At 36.9% G+C, this 22,910-nt stretch overlaps 1 protein-coding gene across 1 annotated transcript in view; it reads right to left on the bottom strand.

Annotated features, from left to right (window-relative positions):
• LOC150101230 (MAM and LDL-receptor class A domain-containing protein 2-like) overlaps positions 1-22,910 on the bottom strand; it is a 1,363,156-nt gene that overhangs the window by 793,522 nt on the left and 546,724 nt on the right. The window contains exon 22 of the mRNA XM_090402193.1: positions 5,073-5,264. Coding sequence (XP_090258319.1) covers positions 5,073-5,264 — 192 coding nt within the window. The remainder of the gene's footprint in view (positions 1-5,072; positions 5,265-22,910) is intronic.

Raw genomic sequence — 22,910 nt, 5'->3', positions numbered from 1 at the left:
CACCCCACAAGCATGGTTCTAAGACAGAAATCTCCAACTACAGGCCAGTCTGTATAACTGTGGTTGTGGTCAAGGCGTTGGAGAAATTAGTGAGGAATAGAATACAGAATTGGGTTGATGGATATAGTATTCTTTATGATGGTCAGGATGGATTTGTAAAGGGAAGGGTGTTTTAATAATTTACTTGCATTTTATGATAAGGTGACGAATGTGTTTGATAAGGGAGAATCATATACAGTGATATTCTTAGACTTTGCAAAAGTGTTTGACAGATACATGATAAGCAGAACTTGGGAATAGATAGTATATTGGTTAGATGGATTAGCGATTGGATCTCTGAATGATACCAGCAGGTTGTGTATGATGGAGCAGTGTCTAAAAAAAGGAAAGTAACCAGTGGCAAGTCCCAGGGTTCTGTTCTTGGGCCCCTGCTGTTCTTTGAACAATATATCACATGCACCAACTGTGGGTTTTCAGTTATTGGCTGATGATACAAAGTTGAGAAGAATTACAAGTAACACTGCTGATGTTGAATCCCTTCAGGAAGATTTGAATAGACTTTATACTTGGACAAAAGAGTGGGGTTGTAGTTTTAATATCAATAAGTACAAGGTGTTGCATTTTGGAGTGCAGAAATATAAGACTGTGTACTATATTGACGGTACTGTACTGAAGGAAGTGGATGGGATTAGAGATTTGGTAGTGATGGTTGACAGTAGACTGATGTTTAGAGGGCATATTGCTAGTATTGCAAAGGTTGTACATTGTAGTGCTGCTATGAAAAGAAGTACTCTAATGTGTAAAGATAAGGAAGTGTTGTGCCACTGTATAAGGCACTGGTCAGACCACACTTGGACTATTGTGCTCAGATCTGGTCGCCTGGTTTTCAGTTTGATGTGGAGACATTGGAGAGGATCCAGAGATAAGTGACTAAGGCAATATCAGGTGTTTAAAATGTGGTTATGGAGAGAGGTTGAAGAAATGTGGATTGTAAGAGTTTGGTGGATAGGAGAAAGAGAAGTGATATGATTGAGATGCTTAAGATAGTGAGAGGATTTTATCAGATTAATACAGAGGGGGATTATACAAAGAGTAGAAGATGAGAGGGGAAGAGTCAGAGGTCATTCCTGAAGTAATGTAAAAGTGATGGTGAAGAAGAGTGTGAAGAGTAGATTTTTTACACAGAGAACTGTTAGTGAATGGAATACACTGCCAGAATGTGTTGTTAACACTTTTGCTGCCAACTACGAGTATACTCGTAGTTGGTATATGAGACAAACAAGCCAGCTACGAGTATACTCGTATGACGCTTGCTGCCGGCAACGAGGTTACTCATACTGACCTTGAAGAAGTGAAAATGCTTGGCTTGTGGAGCTAGCAGCAAAACTATGTATACTCATAGATGGCATATGCTCCACACAAGCCAACTACGAGTATACTTGTATGTCGATTACCGCTGGCAACGAGGTTACCATACTGACCTCGAAGAAGTGAAATTGCTTGGTGCATGGGAACAAACTATGCCGAAGTAGCATGGCAGTGAACGTATTAATACAAGGAGTATTTAAGGATTCATACAGTTGAATGAATCCTCCCGCAATGAGTCTGTCGACTCCATGGAGGTTGTAATAATAATAATAATAATAAACTGGACAATATGGGATTGTAATATAAACCGTTGACTCGGATCAGGGGAAGGTTCACAGATAGATATCAAAAAGTGGTATACAGTGGGTGAAAATTTGCCCGATTTAAGGTGACCAGTGGTGTATCTCATGATTCAGTCCCATTATTCTTCAATCTTATACATTAATGAAATCAGGCAGGTTCTAACATCAGATGTGCAATTGTTTGCTGATGATGCAAATATAGGTAGGGTAATCAGGGATGCTACTCATATTCAGCACTTACAAAATGATTTGAATAGGCTGGAAATTTGGGCAAACTAAAATGGCTATCAGTTTAAGTTAGCAAGTGTAAAGTTATGCACCTTGGCATGATTAGAATTCCAGCAGAATATTATATTTGTGAGGTTATGCTTCAAGAAACTGAGGAGGCAAGGGATTTTGGCATATTGGTGGATAGGAATTTGAAGTTCACAGGTCACATAGCAAAAGCCTTATAAAAACTCAAAATGACTTCCTTATCGTTAGATATCAAGGTTCACCTCAACATCACAATTATCATCTGAGTTGTATTTGCAGCTTTGATAAGACCACACCTGGGTTATTTGTGCTCAGATTTGATCTTCCAGATTCCAAGGGGGAAAAGAAGCTGCAGGAAGGGTGTGAAAAAGAGTCATAAAGATTATATAATGAACAGCACAGGAGATTATTATAAAGAGCTCAGGAGACAGCTTGCGGGTGTAGCATGGAATGAGGAGTTAGCTGGAAAGGAGATCACTGCAGCTTGGGGGATTTTCAAAAACTGTGTAGTTGATACAATATCTAAATGCATTTCAAGGGTGAGAAGGTTAAATAAAGTAGGTGTAAGATGGATGAATAAAGACATTAAGCATGTGATACAGAGAAAAATAGCATTATGGAGGCATAATAATAAAAGTAGAAATAACCAATTCCATGAGGTTTACAAAGACAGGCAAAGTGGGTGACTTGGTTGGTGAGAGGAGCTAAAGTGAGGTATGAACAGCAGTTAGCTAATGATTCCAAAAAAGGTCCTAAGGAGTTCTTTCAATATGTAGCCAGCAAATAAAGAATAATTATGGACAGATGGCATTGATAGGAGAAAATGGTATAAAGACAGTCGTTGTGGAATGTGTGGTGGATATACTTAATGAGCAGTTCATAAAGGTCTTTAAATCTTGTGAATGTGATTTCATGGAGAGATTGAGAGCAGTTGATGATTGGGAGGAGAGACTGACTGTAAGTGAGCAAGAGGTGTATAGGGAGTTGAGCAAACTAGATGTTAATAAGGCAGTGGGACTTGATAATATATCACCACATATTCTGAAGGAATGTGCCAGGGAGTTAACACCTGCCTATACATATTTTTTTAATTCGAGTCATGCACTCGGCCAAGTTCCTAAGGAGTGGAAGGAGGGCAAGATTGTGCCGCTTCATAAAGGAGGTGATTGAACTCAAGCATCAAACTATAGGCCTATCTGTGTGTCAGGTGTTATGGTTAAGTTGTTGGAAAATCTTGTGATGGACAGCATGGATTTACTAAAGGGAAGTCATGTTTTAGTAATCTACTTACATATTACAATAAAGTGACTGCTTCCTTGGACAGAGGAGAAGGATACACAGTAATATACTTGGATTTTGCAAAGGCTTTTGATTGATTACCTCATGATAAGTTGACAGTCAAACTAGAGCAGATGGAGTTCGATATTAGATTAGTGCATTAGATTGGAGACTGGCTATCTGATAGGTATCAACAAGTTGTGTATGGGGGGGGAGCGATAACCAGGGAAAGGAAAAGTCACTAGTAGAGTGCCTCAGGGGTCTTGGGGCCATTACTGTTTAACTTGTATATTAATGATATTGGTGAAGACTTGAATGGAGATTTTCAGTTGTTTGCGGATGATGCAAAGTTGGGATGAACCATGAAGAGTAGGAAGATGTTGTGGCCTTACAAGAAGACTTGAATAAATTGAGTGATTAGGCATGGAAATGTGAGTTCAATGCTGCGAAATGTAAGGTTTTAAAATTTGGAAAAGCAAGGATGGGATGCAGAATTTATGCTTGGTGAGGATATATTGTTGGAGGTGGAGGAAATAAGAGATCTGAGGGGGGTCTATAGTGGATAAGAGCATAGATAGGCTTATGTTTCGTCACACATTTTGAATTGGATTTAAACGGTATTGATGTGAACACAGATTGATAAGAAAATAACTATTTATTAACTTAAAAGCTAATATTTCACTGGCAATATATTCATCATCTTCAGAGCACACAAAACAGTTTGTTACAAATGCGAGACAACCATAATTCGCTACAACAGTGGGGTTAGTATAACTAATTGCAGCGTGCAACATAAGACTAAAGTTCCAGTAAACATTTAGACAGAGGTAGTGGATAAGGATCTGAAATTTAGGGGACACATAGCCAAAATTGTGTAGACAACACAAAGGCTTCTGGGAATGATGCAGACGACACTGACTTGTAGAAGTAGTCAGATTCTTGTTCCATTGTATAAGGCTTTGATTAGGCCACACAAGGACTATTATGCCCAGATTTGTCCACCTGGTTTTCAGAAGGATGTAGAGATGTTGGAAAGGATCCAAAGGTGAATGACTAAGGTAGATTCTAACCTCTGGAAGATGTAATTTGCAGAGTCTGGTGGACAGGAGGAAGAGGGGAGATATGATAGAGACCCACAAGTTAGTAAGGGGTTGTTATAGGATCAATGTTGGAGAGGTTCTACAGAAAATAGTGGGAGATCGGGGGAGAACCAGAGGTCATTCCTGGAAACTGTATATAGGGGGTTTGAGAAGCAGGTTTTTTTCATGCAGAGTTGTAAATGATTGGAATGCCTTGCCTGAGAGTGTGGTGTCTGCATGGAGTTTGAGTGTGTTTAAGACACGGTATGATGAGCTGTGTGTGTGTGAAAAAGGACCTCCCAGATGAGTGACTCCATGATGTCTTGAGGTAAAAATAATAATAATAATAATAATAATAATAATAATAATATCTGCATTATGGGATTTAGATTATGAGAATAGATTGCGAGTCTGTGGAGTACAGGCTCTGGTTAACATTAGAAAGAGTGGTGATATGACAGCGGTCTGTAAAGTTTTAAATGAATTATAGGATATAGTCTGATGAAATTTTTTGTTATATGAAGGTTGGGAGAGAACACGGGGTATCATTGGAAGATAAATTTGTTCATAGACAAGAAAGGGATAAGAGTTAGGTTTTTCTCACACAGAGCAGTGATTGAGTGGACCAGTTTGCATTTAGGGTAGTGAATGCATCTAAGTGAATGAATTTAAGGGAAGGCATGGTAACTGATTTGGGTGATTTATAGCCTCTCTCGATGAGTCCTTGACTCCATGGATGTCTCAGATAATAAAAACAACAATAATAATAATAATAATATATAAAACTTACTTTTGATAGGACAAGATCCATTTAGAAATCTAATGTCATCTAAAGCTAGATCTCCTGTGCCAAAATCATATACCATTGCTTTAAAGATAACATAAACATCAAACTTTGAATTTAAGTAATAGGACCCATAATGCCATTCTAATTCAGCGCTATTCATCTTTTTCCACAGAGGTCCCCTTTCACTATTCCCATCTAAAGTAAGGAAACAAATTAATAATCAAAAAACTTGAAGCGAAACATATGATAACAGTGATAATAATTACATTATAGATGTTATTATTTGGCATGTAAATGTTCACAATTGTCTTTCATTATAATAGAAATATTCTCAATGAAACTCCAATTTATCTAGCAGTTAAATGCACTCATTTTCTGAAATACCCTTTAGTAATTAAGTTCATCTGTCTACAACTCTTAAAATATAGTAAAAGATCTACTTGTCATCCTTTGCTCAACAAATTCTCATACAAGTTCCAGGAATAGAATCTAATTTCTCTCCTTACATTCAGCAAACACTAATACTGCCTTTATTATTATTATTAATTATTATTATTATTAGCCCAAGACCCCCATAGACTCATCTAGGAGGTCCTTTTATCATACACACAGCTCATCATACCGTGCTTTAAAAACACTCAAATTCTCTGCAGACACCACTCTCAGGCAAGGCATTCCAATCATTCACGACCTGCATGAAAAAAGACTATGGGACCACAATTTGGTCCAACAGTCTCGTTAGCATCAAATTTGCTCAATTCCCCATATACCTCTTGCTCAATTACAGTCAGTCTCTTCTCCTGATCATCAAATTCTCTGTGATGTCACATTCACAAGAATGAAATATCTTTATGAACTGCTCACTAAATATCTCAACTATGTCCTCTGCAGAAGTTCTTACATACTTTATACAATCGATATCATCCTGCTGCTCAAATATTACTTTTAATACCCTTACAAGCCAAATCACCCTCCTTGCCTGTTCTTAGTAATACTCATGAAATTTATTATTACCACTCCTCTTATGTTGCCTCCATAATGCCTTTTTCTTCTGTATACTTCACTTGCTTAATCATTCATCCATTACACACATACCTTTTTTAACCTTCTGACCCTTGGAACACCATTTAGCATTGCTTCTACTAGATAGTTCTTGAATATCACCCAAATAGCATTGATCTCCTTTCCAGCCAACTCCTGAATCCATACTTGCTGCCCTGGTTGGCCGAGTAGTTAGCGCATCTGCTCTCCAGCCAAAAGGCTGCAGGTTCGAATCCCGCCATAGGCATGGATGTTTGTGATTGTCTGTGAAAATACTAATAGTGGTGGTCGGTGGTAGATGGCATTGGTGTAGATGATGGAGGTAGTTGCAGTTGGTGGAGATGGAGAGTTGCAGAGTAGGTGCCCTCCCTCGATGAGTCTTTGGACTCCCTGGAGATGTTACCGTAATAATAATATTATTAATAATAATACTACACCTGCAAGCTGTCTCCTGAGCTCATAATCACTAGCCTTGTGGTTTCTCAGATACCTTCTCTTAACTGAAGTCCTCACACTGCTGCTAACCACCTAGGTAATCACATCATGATCACTCTTGCAGACTGCAGGGTGATTTGACACCTCATTTATAATGACATTTTCTGATGCGATGATTAAATACAAGACCCCAAATCCTTGTGTTGCCCTCTGTTACATACTGTCTTAGGTAGTTGCCCCTTAAAAACTCGAAAAACTCATTTTCTTCACTTCCAAGTTGCTATTTCATCATCCCAGTCTATATTGCAATAATTAAAATCAACCGTAATGATCACATTTTCTTATTTGCTTGGCTAATTTGATTACACATTCCACGGCCACTACCATCCATATTACCAGGTCTATAACAATCTCTATCTCACACCATTCTGCTCAAAACCACTGCTGCTATTTCCCTCTTGCGGCTCTACCTTGTATGGACATAACTCTTTCTCTGTCGTTAATAGCATTCCCCTTCCTTTTTACCCTTTCTATCTTCTTGAAACACATTTCTATTCCTGTAGGGATGTCATCCTCATCCAACCATGTCTCACTTAGTCCAACAATTCTTAGATGAACAGCCTCGATCAATTCCACCATTTCATTTGCCAGTTTCTTTTTATACTTCTACTATTTGTATATAAACATAATAGCTCATTCCTGGATATATAATAAGTTTCACTGATACCACTTATTCGATGTGACTTCTCCGTGTTTAACTCCAGCCATTTCTCCTTTTCCTTATTCACCATAGAATCTTATTCAAATCTATTTTCCTTTCCTCCCAGGTTATTCCCATACCTTTTTGTCTGCAGATGCATTAACTTCTTGAAGCATCACCCTTTCTCACGCTATGTTCCCCTTTCCACAAGGACCCTCCCCGTTTTCCTGTTTAACTTGCACACTTGTTCTCTCATTCTCTATACTCATGTTACCCACTTCTTCATTCATAACCACAATTTCAATGTCTCCTTCCTTACACTCCTGCTCTTTCATATCACTTCTGACTTGCTCAGATTCATTCTCTACCATCCAGCAGCAGTCGCTCCAAATCACTCACACCAAAACCATTCAAATGCAATCTGTTACTCATATACAGTTCAATTCTTCCTTCAAACTCATTCCACATATTAACAAACTGCACTCCTTTCTCCTCACACATTTCTACTATCATATCATTCACAATCTTCACTCTCCACCTCAGTTAATCGCTATCATACCTGGGACACACTGACTACCTTTACTATCACACTATTGTTTTTTTATCCTTCTCAACAACTTCCTGATATCCAGTCTTACATGTTCCCAGTCAAGTCATTTGTCCATATTCTTCTTCTTCATGTAGCTTCCTCAGTGAGCAGGTGCAGCACTATGTCCTTCCAGTTCTCTCTGTTGGTGGCTTTCCTTTTTGTTTCTACATAGCCATGTGATCCTGTCCATGATCTTATGTCTTCAAGCCATGCCCTTCGTTTTTTGCCTCTTAATCCTTTTCCCATAAATTTTCCTTCTAAAACTGTTAATATCCTCTGTCCTGCTGACCCTCTCAGTACATGTTCTGCCAATCTTATCTTTCTCTGGATCATTTCCTGTAATAAAGATCTCTGTGTTCTCATTCTCTGTAGGATATCTGTATTTGTCACATGTTCTATCCATGGGATTTTCAGAGCTCTCCTATAGCACCACATTTCAAAGGCCATTATCTGTTGCCTTACTCTCTTCTTGAATATCCAGGTCTCACTTCCATAAGTGAAAATTGGCAACACTAATGGTCTTATAATTCTTTTCTTTGTCTCGATACTCACAGAACTTCTGAGCAGATCTTTATTTTTCCAGAATGCATCTTTAGCTATGGCTATTCTTATTTTTATTTCTTTATCTTGCTTTCCATCTGCAGTAAAGTAGGTACTTAAATATTTGTATTCTGGTGTATGTTCAATTTTCATATTGTTTATGAATATTTCTGGCTCGGATCTGCTTTCTTTTGAGATTTTCATTAATTTGGTCTTTTTTGCATTTATATCTAATCCAAATTCTTTACCTTCTTCAATTAGTAGCTGCAGTAATTTGATTAATTTGTTTCTGTTTTCTGCTATTAGAATGGTCTCATCAGCATATCTAAGATTGTTGTATTTTATACCATTGATACTAATTCTTGTTTTTTGTTTTTCAATCTTTTTCATCACGGTCTCACTATAGATATTAAATAGATTTGGTGAAATGATACAACCTTGTCTAACTCCTCTTTTTATTTTCACTTCAGAAGTCTCAGAGTTAAACAGCTGCATTTTCTGTTTGGTAAATCATTTTTATAATCTTAAGTACATGATCTTCTATATCTAATTTACCTAATATATTGAACATTTTATTATGTTTTACCCAGTCAAAAGCCTTCTGAAAGTTTATGAAGCATATGTAAATGCTCCTATTTCTTTCAAGTGATCTTTCTATTAGTATTTTGTGTTCCAGGATAGCATTAATGGTTCCCATTCCTCTTCTGAAGCCTTTCTGTTGTTCACTTAATTCACTGCTTATGGCTCTTTCAATTTGTTTGTTAATGAAGGTTAAAATCATTTTAGATGCATGGGATATTAGGCTCAGAGTTCTGTAATCCTCATAATTTTGTGCATTATGTTTCTTTGGAATTGGTATACAGATAGATGTTGTAAAAACTTCAGGTAATTGTATTGTTTAATAGATGTCCTGAATGAATTCCACTAAATAGTTGTTATTATTGCCAGTCAAAGTTTTCGGCAGCCAGAACATTATCACACCCAGGGGATTTATTATTAGGAAGATTCTTAATTATGTGTTCCTCCTTTCTTGTGTGTAGAGTGGTATCTGTTGTTATGTTTAACTTAAGGTGTCGTGAATCATGAATCATCCAACATGTTACCATTATTATCATCATAAAGATCTAATAAGTACTCCACCCATCTTCCATTTGACTTTTCCTTATCAATGAACATGCTTCCATCTTTGTCCTTGATGTTGTTAGCCTGTGTGGGTTTTGTTTTTCCATTAAGTTCTGTCACTTTCAGGAATGTTTCTCTGGTTTTGTTCCTATTTTGTATTTCTTCTATCTCAGTGCACTGCCTATTTATCCATTTTTCTTTCTATCTTTTACATAACTGTTTGATATTACCATATTACCACTATCAATTGTTTCGCTCCCTTACTCCTCATATCCAATGCCTTAAACACTGTATTAATTTCTTCCAGGAAAATAAACCTTGTGCACCTTCTCGTTTACCACACCTCTAATTATCGAATCCCCATGCAATGTCACTTGTGGGTCGCTCGTTACCTGTTTCATACTGACATCATTTGTTTTCATCTTCTTCATTCTTCCCTACATATCTCAAATATTCTTCATTACACTCAGCATTCATTTCATCTCTTGCCTCATCTTAACCCACTCAGCTTTCAAATCTTCAACCAACCATGCAATTAATGGTAAGATAAACCTTACGATTACTTGCACTGTGTTTTTCAACTTCTGCTACATTTGTACTGCTTTCACTATTCTTACCATTGACTGTTAACTTTTTATCTTCTTCACTCTTCCCTACATATCTAAAATTTTCTTCGTTTCACTCAGCATTTGTTTCATCTCTTGTCTCATTTTAACCAACTCAGCTTTCAAATTTTGCATCATTTGTTTGCTCTCATTCACTCCTTCAATTTTGTCGCCAGCCATACACGAATGTTTGCCGTCAATGCTGCTCTCACTCTTACCATTAATTTTAATCTGGTTTTCAACTTCCACTACATTCATATCTTTCATCAGTATTGATTTCATTGTTCTCACCATGTGAGGATAGTTCTTAAAATGTTGTAAAATGAAATCAATAAAATATTGATTTCATTTTACAATAAAATCTTTATAGAAAAAGTTTGGTCGTTTTTTGAACATGCCTTATATGTATATATTTGTAGTATTAACTCGGTACTGGGATATGTTCATATTTATATATACTGACTATAACAGAGACTAGAATAACAATTAAATTTATTCAAAACGCAACATGTTTCATCAGATTGTCCGACTTCTTCAGGCGTGAGAACATAGAAAGCAAGTAAACACTACAAGAAACATCATATCACTATAAAACAACTATTATAAAATTCAGTTAGCTTTTGATAGTCGTTTTATAGTGATTCGATGTTTCTTATAGTGTTTACTTGCTTTCTATGTTCCCACGCCTAAAGAAGTTGGATAATCCGATGAAACATGTGTTGCGTTTTGAATAAATTTAATTGTTATTCTAGTCTCGGTTATAGTCAGTATATATATATATATATATATATATATATATATATATATATATATATATATATATATATTTGTAATAAATTTTTTAACTTGGGGATATTGTGTATTAGGATAACCAAGTTATTTTATAAACTTGGTTATTTTAACTCCTAATCCCAAGTATGCAAACAATTAAGTTTGTGCCTGAAACAAAGTTCAAGTCTAAAGATTGTGCAACACCAGGGCACCTCATTGTAAAGGTGGGTAAAGCTCTGATCACTATTTTTAGTATTTTCCCATAATGTAAAGCACATCTCACTAGAAGATGTATACTGCAATGCATTATGGGTGGGGTCACTAAATTTATATTTATATATATATATATATTTATATATATGTAGAAAGTATTTTATCTTGGGTATAATAAATGTTAAAGATACCAAGCTATTTTAAACCTGGTTTTACTCATTTCCCAAGTAAGCAAACAGACAAACAAGTCAAGTTTGTGCTGCAAGTGTTGCAAGTCTAGCTGATCCTGCACGCAGTGCAAGACCAAGGTAACTCATGGTACAAGTAGAATAAGCTCTGATCACTAATCTTGATATTTACCCTTAATGCAAAGCACATCTCCTGGAGGAGATGTATGATGCTTTGTATTAAAGGCAAGGGGCCACTACCCAGACCGGTTTCGACCTTTATTGAGGTCTCGTCAGTGGGAGCCAGACTAGAAATACCAAGAATTTAGTAATGCAGCGCTTATAAGTATTTTACCAGAACAAGTTACCTCCTGAGATTTTTATTTAATAAGGTTAAAACACTTTATGGCAACTTGTTCTGGTAAAATACTTATAAGCTTTGCATTACTAAAATCTTGGTATTTCTAGCCTGGCTCCCACTGATGAGACCTCAATAAAGGTCGAAACCGGTCTGGGTAGTGGCCCCTTGCCTTTAATACAAAGCATCATACATCTCCTCCAGGAGATGTGCTTTGCATTAAGGGTAAATATTAAGATTAGTGATCAGAGCTTATTCTACTTTTACCATGAGTTACCTTGGTCTTGCACTACATGCAGGATCAGCTAGACTTGCAACACTTGCAGGCGCAAACTTGACTTGTTTGTCTGTTTGTTTACTTGGGAAATGGAGTAAAACCAGATTTAAAATAGCTTGGTATCTTTAATATTTATTATACCCAAGGTAAAATACTTTCTACATTTATATATCCTCCTGAGATTTTTATTTAATAAGGTTAAAACACCTCATGGTAACTTGCTCTGGTAAAATACTTATAAGCTCTGCATTACTAAAATCTTAATTACTAAAAGCTGATCCTGCACGTAGTGCAGGATCAGCTAGATTTGCAACACTTGCAGGTGCAAACTTGACTTGTTTGTCTGTTTGCTTACTTGGGAAATGGAGTAAAACCAGATTTAAAATAGCTTGGTATCTTTAACATTTATATATATATATATATATATATATAATTCAAACTTCTTGATTGGGAAGGGAAAGGTCTGAAGATAAATGGAAGACATTTAAGCCATTTACATTTTGCAGATGACATAACTCCAACTTTACTCCAACTGAGCATGAATTTACAGACTTGTATCCATGAATTCCAAATTGCTAGCAAAACAGCTGGCCTAAAGATAAATCTAAAGAAGACCCAAGTTATGTTCTATAGCTATGTCCAACCTGAAGATAAATGGAAGACATTTAAGCCATTTACACTTTGCAGATGACATAATCATCTTTACTCCAACTGCGCATGAATTTACAGACTTGTATCCATGAATTCCAAATTGCTAGCAAAATGTTCTATAGATATGTCCAACCAGAAATAATAAAAATCAATAATGATGAAATTAATCAAGTAGTTCATTACATATACTTAGGAAAACAGATATCAGTTGAACAAAATATTATGTATGAAATTAAATGACACATGATGCTTGGGCGGAAAGCATTTGGAAAATTACACTCAATATTCAAAAGCCATCTACCATAATGCCTGAAGAGAAAAGTTTTTAACCAATGTATTCTTCTTATACTGAAGTATGGTTGTGAAACATGGACACTAAATGCAAAGAAAATTCAAAAATTAAGAACAACACAATTTAGTATAGAAAGAAGTACACATGGTATCACAAGACTGGATCACAAAAGGAATATTCATGACTTATTTTTCACGGAATTAACAACACCACAAACACTTTTATAAACAAAGATGTTTTATTAACGCTAATATTTCGCTGATTTTCAACTCAGCATCATCAGAGCACAACACACATGTAAACGCGACAGTGAGTGAGTGAAACAATATAATTGCAAAAGACAAAAGATCTAAAGTCCTATTTTTGGCGCCCTCTAACGGGAAAAAAAAAAAAAAAAAAAAAAACACAGCAGTTATCCAGGAGTTTTTCTTAGGATAACTGCCTCCCAAATTTTTGGCAAATTAATGCAACCATATTTGTTAAGGTTGGGAGAATTCTCCAAAGCCATTGCTGACTCAAAAAATAATCTTTCAGATCTATAACGAAGCCTAAATAGCAAATTCGTTTTCCTCCATCTAATCCTGTGTGAAGTAGTGTCCAAAGCGTGGTCTGCCAGTCCCGACTTGCCATAGTAATAGCAGCGAATGTATCTTTCATGTTCTTCCAGGCGGATGTTCACTGATCTTCCTGTTTGCCCATAATAGCCCAAGTCACAGTCACATGGAACTTCATACACTCCTGGGTGTGCTAAAGGGTGAAGTTTATCCTTTGGCGAGCGGATCAGAGTTGCCAGCTTGACATGAGGTTTGAAGGTGGTGCGAAGGCCATGTTTCAACAATACTTTGTCTATCTTTTCCGATGTACCTCTGATATAGGGAATAGAAATGGTCATGTTGTATTCTTGTGCATTAGGGGAGGGCAGAGTAATGGGCCTATGTAGTATTTTATCTATTTTGTAGGGATTGTAGCCGTTGGCTAAGAACGTATGGCACAGGTACTGGAGTTCAGTGGTCAGAGCTGTATTGTTAGAACAAATGGCTCTGGCTCTGTGTGTAAGTGTTTTTAAAATGCCGTACTGTTGGACTGGATGATGATGTGATTGTTTATGTAGGTATCTTCCTGTGTGTGTAGGCTTTCTGTAAATAGAAAAAGATAGTGATCCATCTGAAAGGCGGGTGACTAATGTGTCAAGAAATGGTAAACAGTTATTTGATTCTTTTTCTACTGTGAAGTGAATTTTGGTGTGTTGGCTGTTTAGGTAGGTGACAAAAGCATTACTACTTGTCCATGGGGCCAGATGGCAAACACATCATCTGCATAGCGCAACCACACTTGTGGCTTGTATGTAGCTGTGGTAAGTACTTTGTTTTCAAAGTGTTCCATGTAAAAATTTGCTAACAGGGGAGAGAGGGGGGAACCCATAGCAGTACCATTAATCTGTTTGTAGAATCCCCCCCCCCACCATGTAAAGTAACCTGCATTCATGGTAAATTGAAATAATTCAAAAATATCTGGGGGAAATTTAGACTTGATTAAATCAAGATTGTCTATAAGTGGTACATTGGTAAATAGGGAGGTGACATCGAAACTAACCAATATGTCTGAATTTTTTAGGATTAGATTTTTAACCAGTGTTTTGAAATGGATTGAATTTTTTACAAAAGTAGAGGAGTTGCCAGTAAGAGGGGCAAGCGACTTAGCTAAATGCCGGGCCAGTTTATATGTAGGACTATCTATGCTATCAATTATGGGGCGTAGGGGAATATTAGTTTTGTGGATTTTTGGTAATCCATAAATACGGGGTGTTTTAACATGAATTGGTTTTATTTTCCTGATGATTTCTTTGGACCATGATGTCACTTTTTTCAGTAATTGATGATGATGCTGAGTTGAAAATCAGCGAAATATTAGCGTTAATAAAACATCTTTGTTGATAAAAGTGTTTGTGGTGTTGTTAATACCGTGAAAAATAAGTCATGAATAACCATCAATGCCTAAGCTTATCTGTTAGACAAAAGGAATATATTTGGATATGGATTTCTTACTGATATGTGAATAAGAAATCAAACCAAAGTCTCTAACATCATAGGAAGAGTGAAACATCTGCAATGGCAATGAGCTAGACATATTACTCAAAGACAAGATCAACAATGGACAAAAGAAGTACTCAATTGGATTCTAAGAGAGGGAAAATGACCACAACGACAACCTAAATCGTGGTGGATTGATGATATCCTCATATTTGCAGGAGTGACATGGATAAGGAGAGCCATGGTCAGACAGTTTTGGAATAATCCTGGAAAGGTCTTCATCTAGCAGTGGATTGACAATATATATATGTATATACACACATATGTATACATATACATATACATATATACACATACATGTATGTAATGTGTACACACACATGCATATATACACAATCTGATCAAAAGTATACAGACATCTACTCAAAACTGTAATCAGAGACTTTCCATGTGATACACTTTCCAGTAGTGGACATTAATAAGGGGTGGGTCCACACTTTGCTTCTATGACAGCTCTAACTCTGCTGGAGAGACATTCTATCAGGTGTCAGAATATCTCTGGAGGATGAGAGCCTGTTCTTCCTGAAGAGCTGTAGCCAGAGTAGTTCATGATGTGGGTCATTGGGGGTCTGGACAAACTCAGCATTCTAATTCATCCCAAAGGTGTTCTATGGGATTCAAGTCAGGGCTCTGGGCCAGCCAGTCCATTTCTAGAATGTTATTGTCCACAAATTCCTCACAGACCTTGCTTTATGGCAGGTGGCATTGTCATGCTGATACACACAACAGTCATCACTGAATTGATCTTCTACTGTAGACAGTACACAATGGGCCAAAATGTCCTTGAACCCTTTCGCATTTAGATTTCCATGTAATGTTATGTAAGGGTCAAGTCCATTCCATGAAAAACACCCCCATACTGTAATGTACCTCCTCCAAATTTCACTGTTGGCACTATGCAAGCTTGTAGGAATCATTCTCCAGGCATTTGCCACACCAAGACCCTCCCATTGGACTGACATATGATAAAGCGTGATTCGTCACTCGAAATCACATGTTTCCAGTTGTCCACTGTCCAGTGGCATCACTCTTTATACCACTGCAGGCAGCTTAGCATTCACTGGAGAAATGTTTGGTTTATATGTCAGAGACATTTCAACACTCCTCAAGTTGCCCAAGTCAACAGTTGGTGACGTGATCATGAATTGGAAATGAGAAGGCACAACCACAACAAAACCACAGTTGGGTAAGCCATGTTTAATGACAGATAGGGACCGTTGAGCATTGAAGGTGGATCATGGAAATCGCCAGACATTGAATAAAACAATCACCTGGTAGTTCTGAAGTGCTTCAGCCAGCACCATGACTATGCATTGAGAGACCAAGGTCAAGCAGCTATCTCAAAGGGAGTTCATCTCTCCACAAAATGATCCATAACCACGCATTGTCCAACTCCACTCAAGCAAGAAACGTTAAAGTGAATGTCAATCAACTTTCAAAGTCCTGCAGGTGCAACTCCTGTGTCAAGATTATCTTGAATGGGTAGAAATGCAGAATAATCTTCTGTAGAAATGTTCAGACAGCTGTGTAAGGCACACCCATGTGTCTTGATACAGCATCTGCAGTACAGGAACCATCTTGTTATTCATGGCATTGTCATGCTGATACAGACAACAGTCATCACTGAATTGATCTTCTACTGTAGACAGCACACAATGGGCCAAAATGTCCTTGTACCCTTTCGCATTTAGATTTCCATGTAGTGTTATGAAAGGGCCAAGTCCATTCCATGAAAAACATCCCCATATTGTAATGTACCTCCTCCAAATTTCACTGTTGGCACTTTACAAGCTTGCAGGAATTGTTCTCCAGGCATTTGCCACACTAAGACCCTCCCATCGGACTGACATATGATAAAGTGTGATTCATCACTCCAAATCACATGTTTCCAGTTGTCCAGTGGAATCACTCTTTACACCACTGCAGGCAGCACTTAGCATTCACAGGAGAAATGTTTGGTTTATAGGCAGCTGCTTGACCATGGAACCCCCATTTCTGTTAACTCTCGATGCATAGTCATGGTGCTGGCTGGACAGTTAGTAGCACTACAGAACTCCCAGGTGATTGTTTCATTCAATGTCTGGAGATTTCCATGAACCACCTTCTTCAATGCTCGACAGTCCCTGTCTGTCATTAAACATGGCCTATCCGACCATGGTTTTGTTGTGGTTGTGCCTTCACATTTCCAGTTCACAATCATGTCACCAACTGTTGACTTGGGTAACTGGAGGAGTGTTGAAATGTCTTTGACAGATTTCTTAATGATGTGGCAACTAATAACTAGTCACATTTGAAGTCACTTAGCTCCCTTGATCTACCCATTCTGCTCATACTTCTTATCACTGAACAACACACAGCTCTATGCCTCCTTTTATACCGGTAAGTGAGGTCATAGTGATATCTAGATGTAAGTTTACAACTTACAGAGGGGGGTGTCCGGATACTTTTGATCAGATAGTGTATAAGTATGCAAACTTTGCTAGTTTTTAAGGCAGGACACCGGAATAAGTTGATAACATTTATTTAGTTAGTAATAACACAATGTTTCAACCCAATTGCACAGAATATCTTCAGGTGTAAATAAACAAATTAGTAGACAAAACAGTAAGGACTAACAAAGGTGTCAACTGTTATGCAATTATACAAAAGAGTCTGATGCTGTTTTTTAAAAAAAATATTTGAATTGTTCTGAACGTTCTGCATGCTTATGCACTGAAGTGAACGTTCTTGATTAATGAAGGCTAGGATGTATTCAGCTAGTTAATACTTTGGTTAATATTTAAATGTTTAGGATCTAATGCTATTTCCAAAGATTCCCATATTTTTCTTTCTGTTGTATCATAATAATGGTGTAATAGTTCTGATTTATCACATAAAACTTGATGTCTCATTTACAAAGCATCTTGTGGGTCACCTGAAGAAAGCATGCATGATGACAAAGCTGAGGCTTCATTTCTATGGTATTCAATATATTGGATGTGTTCTTCAATGTGTTGTTCAATTGATTTTTTGGTCTGTCTGTCCATAGTAAGATGACTGGCAACCACACCATAGCTGATAAACACCTGGATATTGAAGTGGGCTTTGTTGAGGTTTTGTGGATCTTAGTAGTGATCTCATTTTAATAAATGGGGTAAATACCACTTCAATTTTATATTCCTTAAGTATTTTTGCTAGTTTTATGGACACAGAGCTAATATATGGAAGAGCAATGAATCCTGTTTTCTTCTTCATTAGAAATTTTTCTCATCTCATCTCGGTTGAGTGGTCTGGAGATGGTTTGCATACTATAACCATTTTGAAGGTAATGAAGTTCTTTGGTTGGTTTGTACTTGTCAGTGATGAATAGGTGGGCTCTTGCTCCTAGTGTGGAAATGATACCCAATTTTTTAGATCTATAATGATGGGATGAGGCATGTAGATATCCATCAGTATGTGTAGACAAAATATAGAGACTTTTAATTTACCTGATTCCTTAGTTAGTAGAAGTTTCAGAAATGGGAGTGAACCATTAGATTCTAACTCACATGCGAATTTTATGTTGGGGTGTTGATGATTCAAATATACTCATGAAAAAACAGAAGTGAAGGTATTCAATATCTTGAATGTTCATGGTTTATGACTAAGAATGTATCATTCAAGTACCTTTTCCATAATTTTGGTTTAGGATGGTATTCTTCTAGAGCATTGTTTTCAAATGTTTCTATATAAAGATTTGCTAAAACTGGCAAAAGAGGATTCCATGGCTAGACCAGAGTTCTGTTTGTGCATTGTATTTTTATATTTGAGGTATCCAGATGAAAAAATGAAGTGTTTGAAGAGTGCCACAACCTTCTTAGAGAATTATCTTGAACCAGTGCAAGTAGATCATCAGTAGGAACATTGGTAAACAAATTGACTATATCAAAGCTGCTAAAATGTCAAGGATAACACTGCTCATTCCTGAAAGTAATGAGCAGTGTTATCCTTTTTATCCATACCTTGGAGTTTTAACAAAGGATGGTGATTGTCCTGTTAGGCCCTTTAGTAGTGCCGCTAGTAGTTTGGCAAGAAGATATATCAGAGAATCTATCCCTTCTACTATTGGTAGGATGTAGAAGTCCATCTATTTTATGAATTTTGGGTGTCCCATATAGAAGTGGATGATGAAGAGAATGGAGAGTTAGTCTGGTTTCTCTGTTAAATTCATAGGTTGTTTTTAAAAAGGTTACGTGCAATTTTGAAAATTTTTCTGTTAGGGTCATGATCCATTATGGAGTAAGTGTCAGTGTTAAGAAGCTGTCTAACTTTATAGTCATAATCATCTGAGTCAAAGATAACTGAAGCATTTCTTTTGTCTGCAGGTAAGATCAATATGACAGAATTGTTTCTAAACTTATTGAGAGCAGCTCATTCTAAAGGTGAAAGATTATCTGTAGGTGGCTTCACCGCATTTATGGCAAGTGTTGATTTGAATCGATTCAGTGATGCCTCTTGTGAAGATAAGATAAACGTAGGCCATTTAACTTTTGTTAACAAAATTTCTTTAGGAACTTTCTGGGGTAGACTGCAAAGTTATGACCCTTGTTGAAAATGATTTGGTTCCACCATAGACAAGACATGCTTGGTCGATGACAAGTTAAAAAATAACATCAGTTTCTTTTGTATAACTGCATAACAGTTGTCACCTTTGTTAGTCCTTATTATTTTGTTTATTTAGAGCTGAAAAAAATCCTGTGCAATTGGGATAAAATGTCATGTTACTAAGTAAATAAATGTTATTAACTTATTGTGGTGTTCTGTTTTATAAACTTTAATCAAATATATATATATATTTTTTTTTTTTTTTTCAAAATTCATTTTTACTCGGTTGGAATATTATAAAAAAAAAAGGTTTAATGACTATTACCGAGAGAAAAGATGACAAGATATATTTAAAAAAGATACTACTAGTTTACTAGTTTTGTTACATGAACATCCTCAGGTATCACAATCAAAGAAGTATATAAAAAATTACAGAGACTTAAAAATTGTACTAACAGAACAAGTATAAAAAACAGTAGCGTGTTTGAAAAAAATGCAAGTATGAGTTCCAAACAAACGAATACTATGTGCTGTCGCGAGTGCACCAGTACTGAACAGAAGCAACGTGTGCATCAGAGAGATTCTAACTCAGGCTGTTGTTGATATGAGAGGAATCTAGAGAAATTTCCCTAGATTCAACATCTTTCAAATCTTTCTTTCGAGTTCATCATAGCACACATGGATGTTAGCAGTTTGAGTCCAGTTTACAATGTGCTGGCGGCCTTTGTCTGAATTAGCTGAAAAAAGAACGTGGCTAGAGAGAATGCTAGCTCTAGTCCTGTTATAGGAGATATCTCTACGGTGTTCATCCAAACGTAGATGGATGGATTTAGCAGTCTGTCCATAGTATGGCTTTCCGCAATCACACAAAATCTTGTACACTCCTGGAAACTGAGTAGGAAGATGTTTCTGTTTATGTTTGCTAAGTAATGAACAAAGTTTTGGAAGCGTAGTGAAGCACGTTTTGAAGTTGAATTTCTTGAGAATCTTGGCCAGTTTTGGTGAAAGAGAGCTGATGTAAAGCAAGGAGATGAAGGCTCTTGGGGAAGAGGGATCTTCAGAAGTAGTTGAGTGCCTTGGGGAAAGAAATTTGTCAATTTTCTTTGGAGAGAAACCATTGTTAATAAACGTTTTTTTAAGAAAACAGAGTTCATTTTCAATTTCTGTTTCTTCTGTAAGTAATGATTTGGCTCGGTGGACTAAAGTGGAAATAATACCACATTTTTGTGGGGGATAGTGATGGGAAGAAGCATGAAGGTATCTGTCAGTATGAGTAGGCTTTCTAAAAATTGAGATTTTAATGCTCTCAGCACATCTGGTAAGTTTGAGGTCTAAAAAGGGAAGGCAGTCATCTGATTCCAGTTCGAAGGTGAAAGAGATTTTTTCATGGCACTTGTTTAGCTGGTCTAAAAATAAATAGAGGTTATTGACACCGTCTTCCCAGATGAGGAAAATATCATCAATATAGCGGTACCAGACTTTTGGTTTAAAGTGAAAGGAGTTAATAGCTTTTTCTTCAAAATCGTTGAGAAATATATCCGCAAGAATCGGAGAGAGTGGGCTGCCCATAGCCAGACCTGAGTTTTGTAAGTAGATCTTGTTATCATATTTGAAGTATCCTGACTTTATGCAATGGGAGAGAAGAACAAAGAGTTTTTTTTGATAATTTGTTCTTGAGAAGATCGAGGACTTATTGAGCAGGTACATTTGTAAAGAGAGAAACAATATCAAAACTGGCCATTAAATCTGTTTTTTTAAGTTTGATGTCCTTGATTTTAGAAACAAAATCTGCAGAGTTTTTAATATGTGAAGAGGAAATTCCAGAAAGATTTCTTAGAAAACTCGCTAGAAATTTGGAGAGATTATATATATACATATATATATATATATATATATATATATATATATATACACACACACACACACACACATACACATATATATATATACATACAGGGTCATCAAAATTAAAGTATCATTGTTTAAGGCCTTGTGTAGTGCCACACAGTGATCCAAATGCTGAGAAACTTTGCAGGAATACGTTGTGCATCATGAAGTAGCAGCATAAGTGATAAAAAAAAAAGTAGTCCCAAAATTCGCTGCCAGGGGCGCTGTATAATGTACCAAATGTATATGTGATGATTTTTCTATCTGTGTAAGAGGAGGAAAGTGACACAAGCATAAATAACAAATTTTTACTCACTTCCATTATGCTTTCACAAGCTGTCCTGTTCATTGTGCTGCCCTTCATGGTATGCCACAAACTGCATCCTTTGCAATGTGTGTTCAATTGCAGAACACAACTAGTCAGGACTGATGTTGCACACATGCTGCATTATGCTGTCTTTCAGTGCTGGCAAGTTATAAGACTAATCCCAATCGCTGATATATTTCCAGAACCAGAATCCACAAAGGATCAAATCAGGTGAATGATCTGGCCATGCAGTGGGAAACACTTGATTGATCACTCTGGCTTCCGTAAAATGTTCTTGAAGAAATTCAGATCAACCAATGTGTAGAGGGACCTCATCCTGCATGAAAATGACTGAATCCATGCATAGGCACTGCTGTAGCTGTGGTGCAACAAAATTGTTTTTCACATCGTGATACCTCTCAGCAGTAACTGAGTAGATCACAAGACTCAACTAGCGAATGTCCTCAAAGAAGAATGATCCAATGATAAACAAAGCTGTAAACCTCCACCACACAGTAACTTTGGGTGAATACAAATGAATTTGATGGATTACATGCATGTTTTCCATAGTCCATACCTGGCAACTGTGAGTATTCACAGCCCTGTTCAGCTGAAAGGGAGTTCATCTCTCCACAAAATGATCCATAACCATGCATTGTCCAACTCCACTCAAGCAAGAAACGTTAAAATGAATGTCAGTCAACATTCAAAGTCCTGCAGGTGTAACCCCTGTGTCAAGATTATCTTGAATGGGTAGAAATGCAGAATCTTCTGTAGAAATGTTCAGACAGTTGTGTAAGGCACACCCATGTGTCTTGATACAGCATGTGCAGTACAGGAACCATCTTGTTATTCATGGCCTGCTCCACAATGGCCAATGATGAAGTTGCTACTTCATTCACTTGTTGTGAACTGCTTGGTTTATGACCTCTGCCAGGTCTAACTCCCAGTGATCCTGTTTACTTAAAATGATTAATCATTCATTGCAGAGCAAATGGAAATAGTGGACCTCATTGAGATTTATTGAAGTGACAAAATTCACAGAGTGCAACAACAACATTACAATAGTTTAGGTATTAGAGCTTCACAAGTAAAGCACACTGAGGCAAGATTAGTGCCATCATTGCGGACGGTATTAACAACCAGAATGAAGAGAAAAATTCCAAGTCTATATTTTTAAACCCTCATCACACCTTACATGATATGCATAATCCATGCATTTGTGTTTACAAT

This window comes from Typopeltis vanoorti, chromosome 12, assembly GCF_054136105.1.
Source record: "Typopeltis vanoorti isolate ZY-2024b chromosome 12, IOZ_Tvanoo_1.0, whole genome shotgun sequence".
NCBI lineage: Eukaryota > Metazoa > Arthropoda > Arachnida > Uropygi > Thelyphonidae > Typopeltis > Typopeltis vanoorti.
This window is presented reverse-complemented; position numbering and strand designations above follow the sequence as displayed.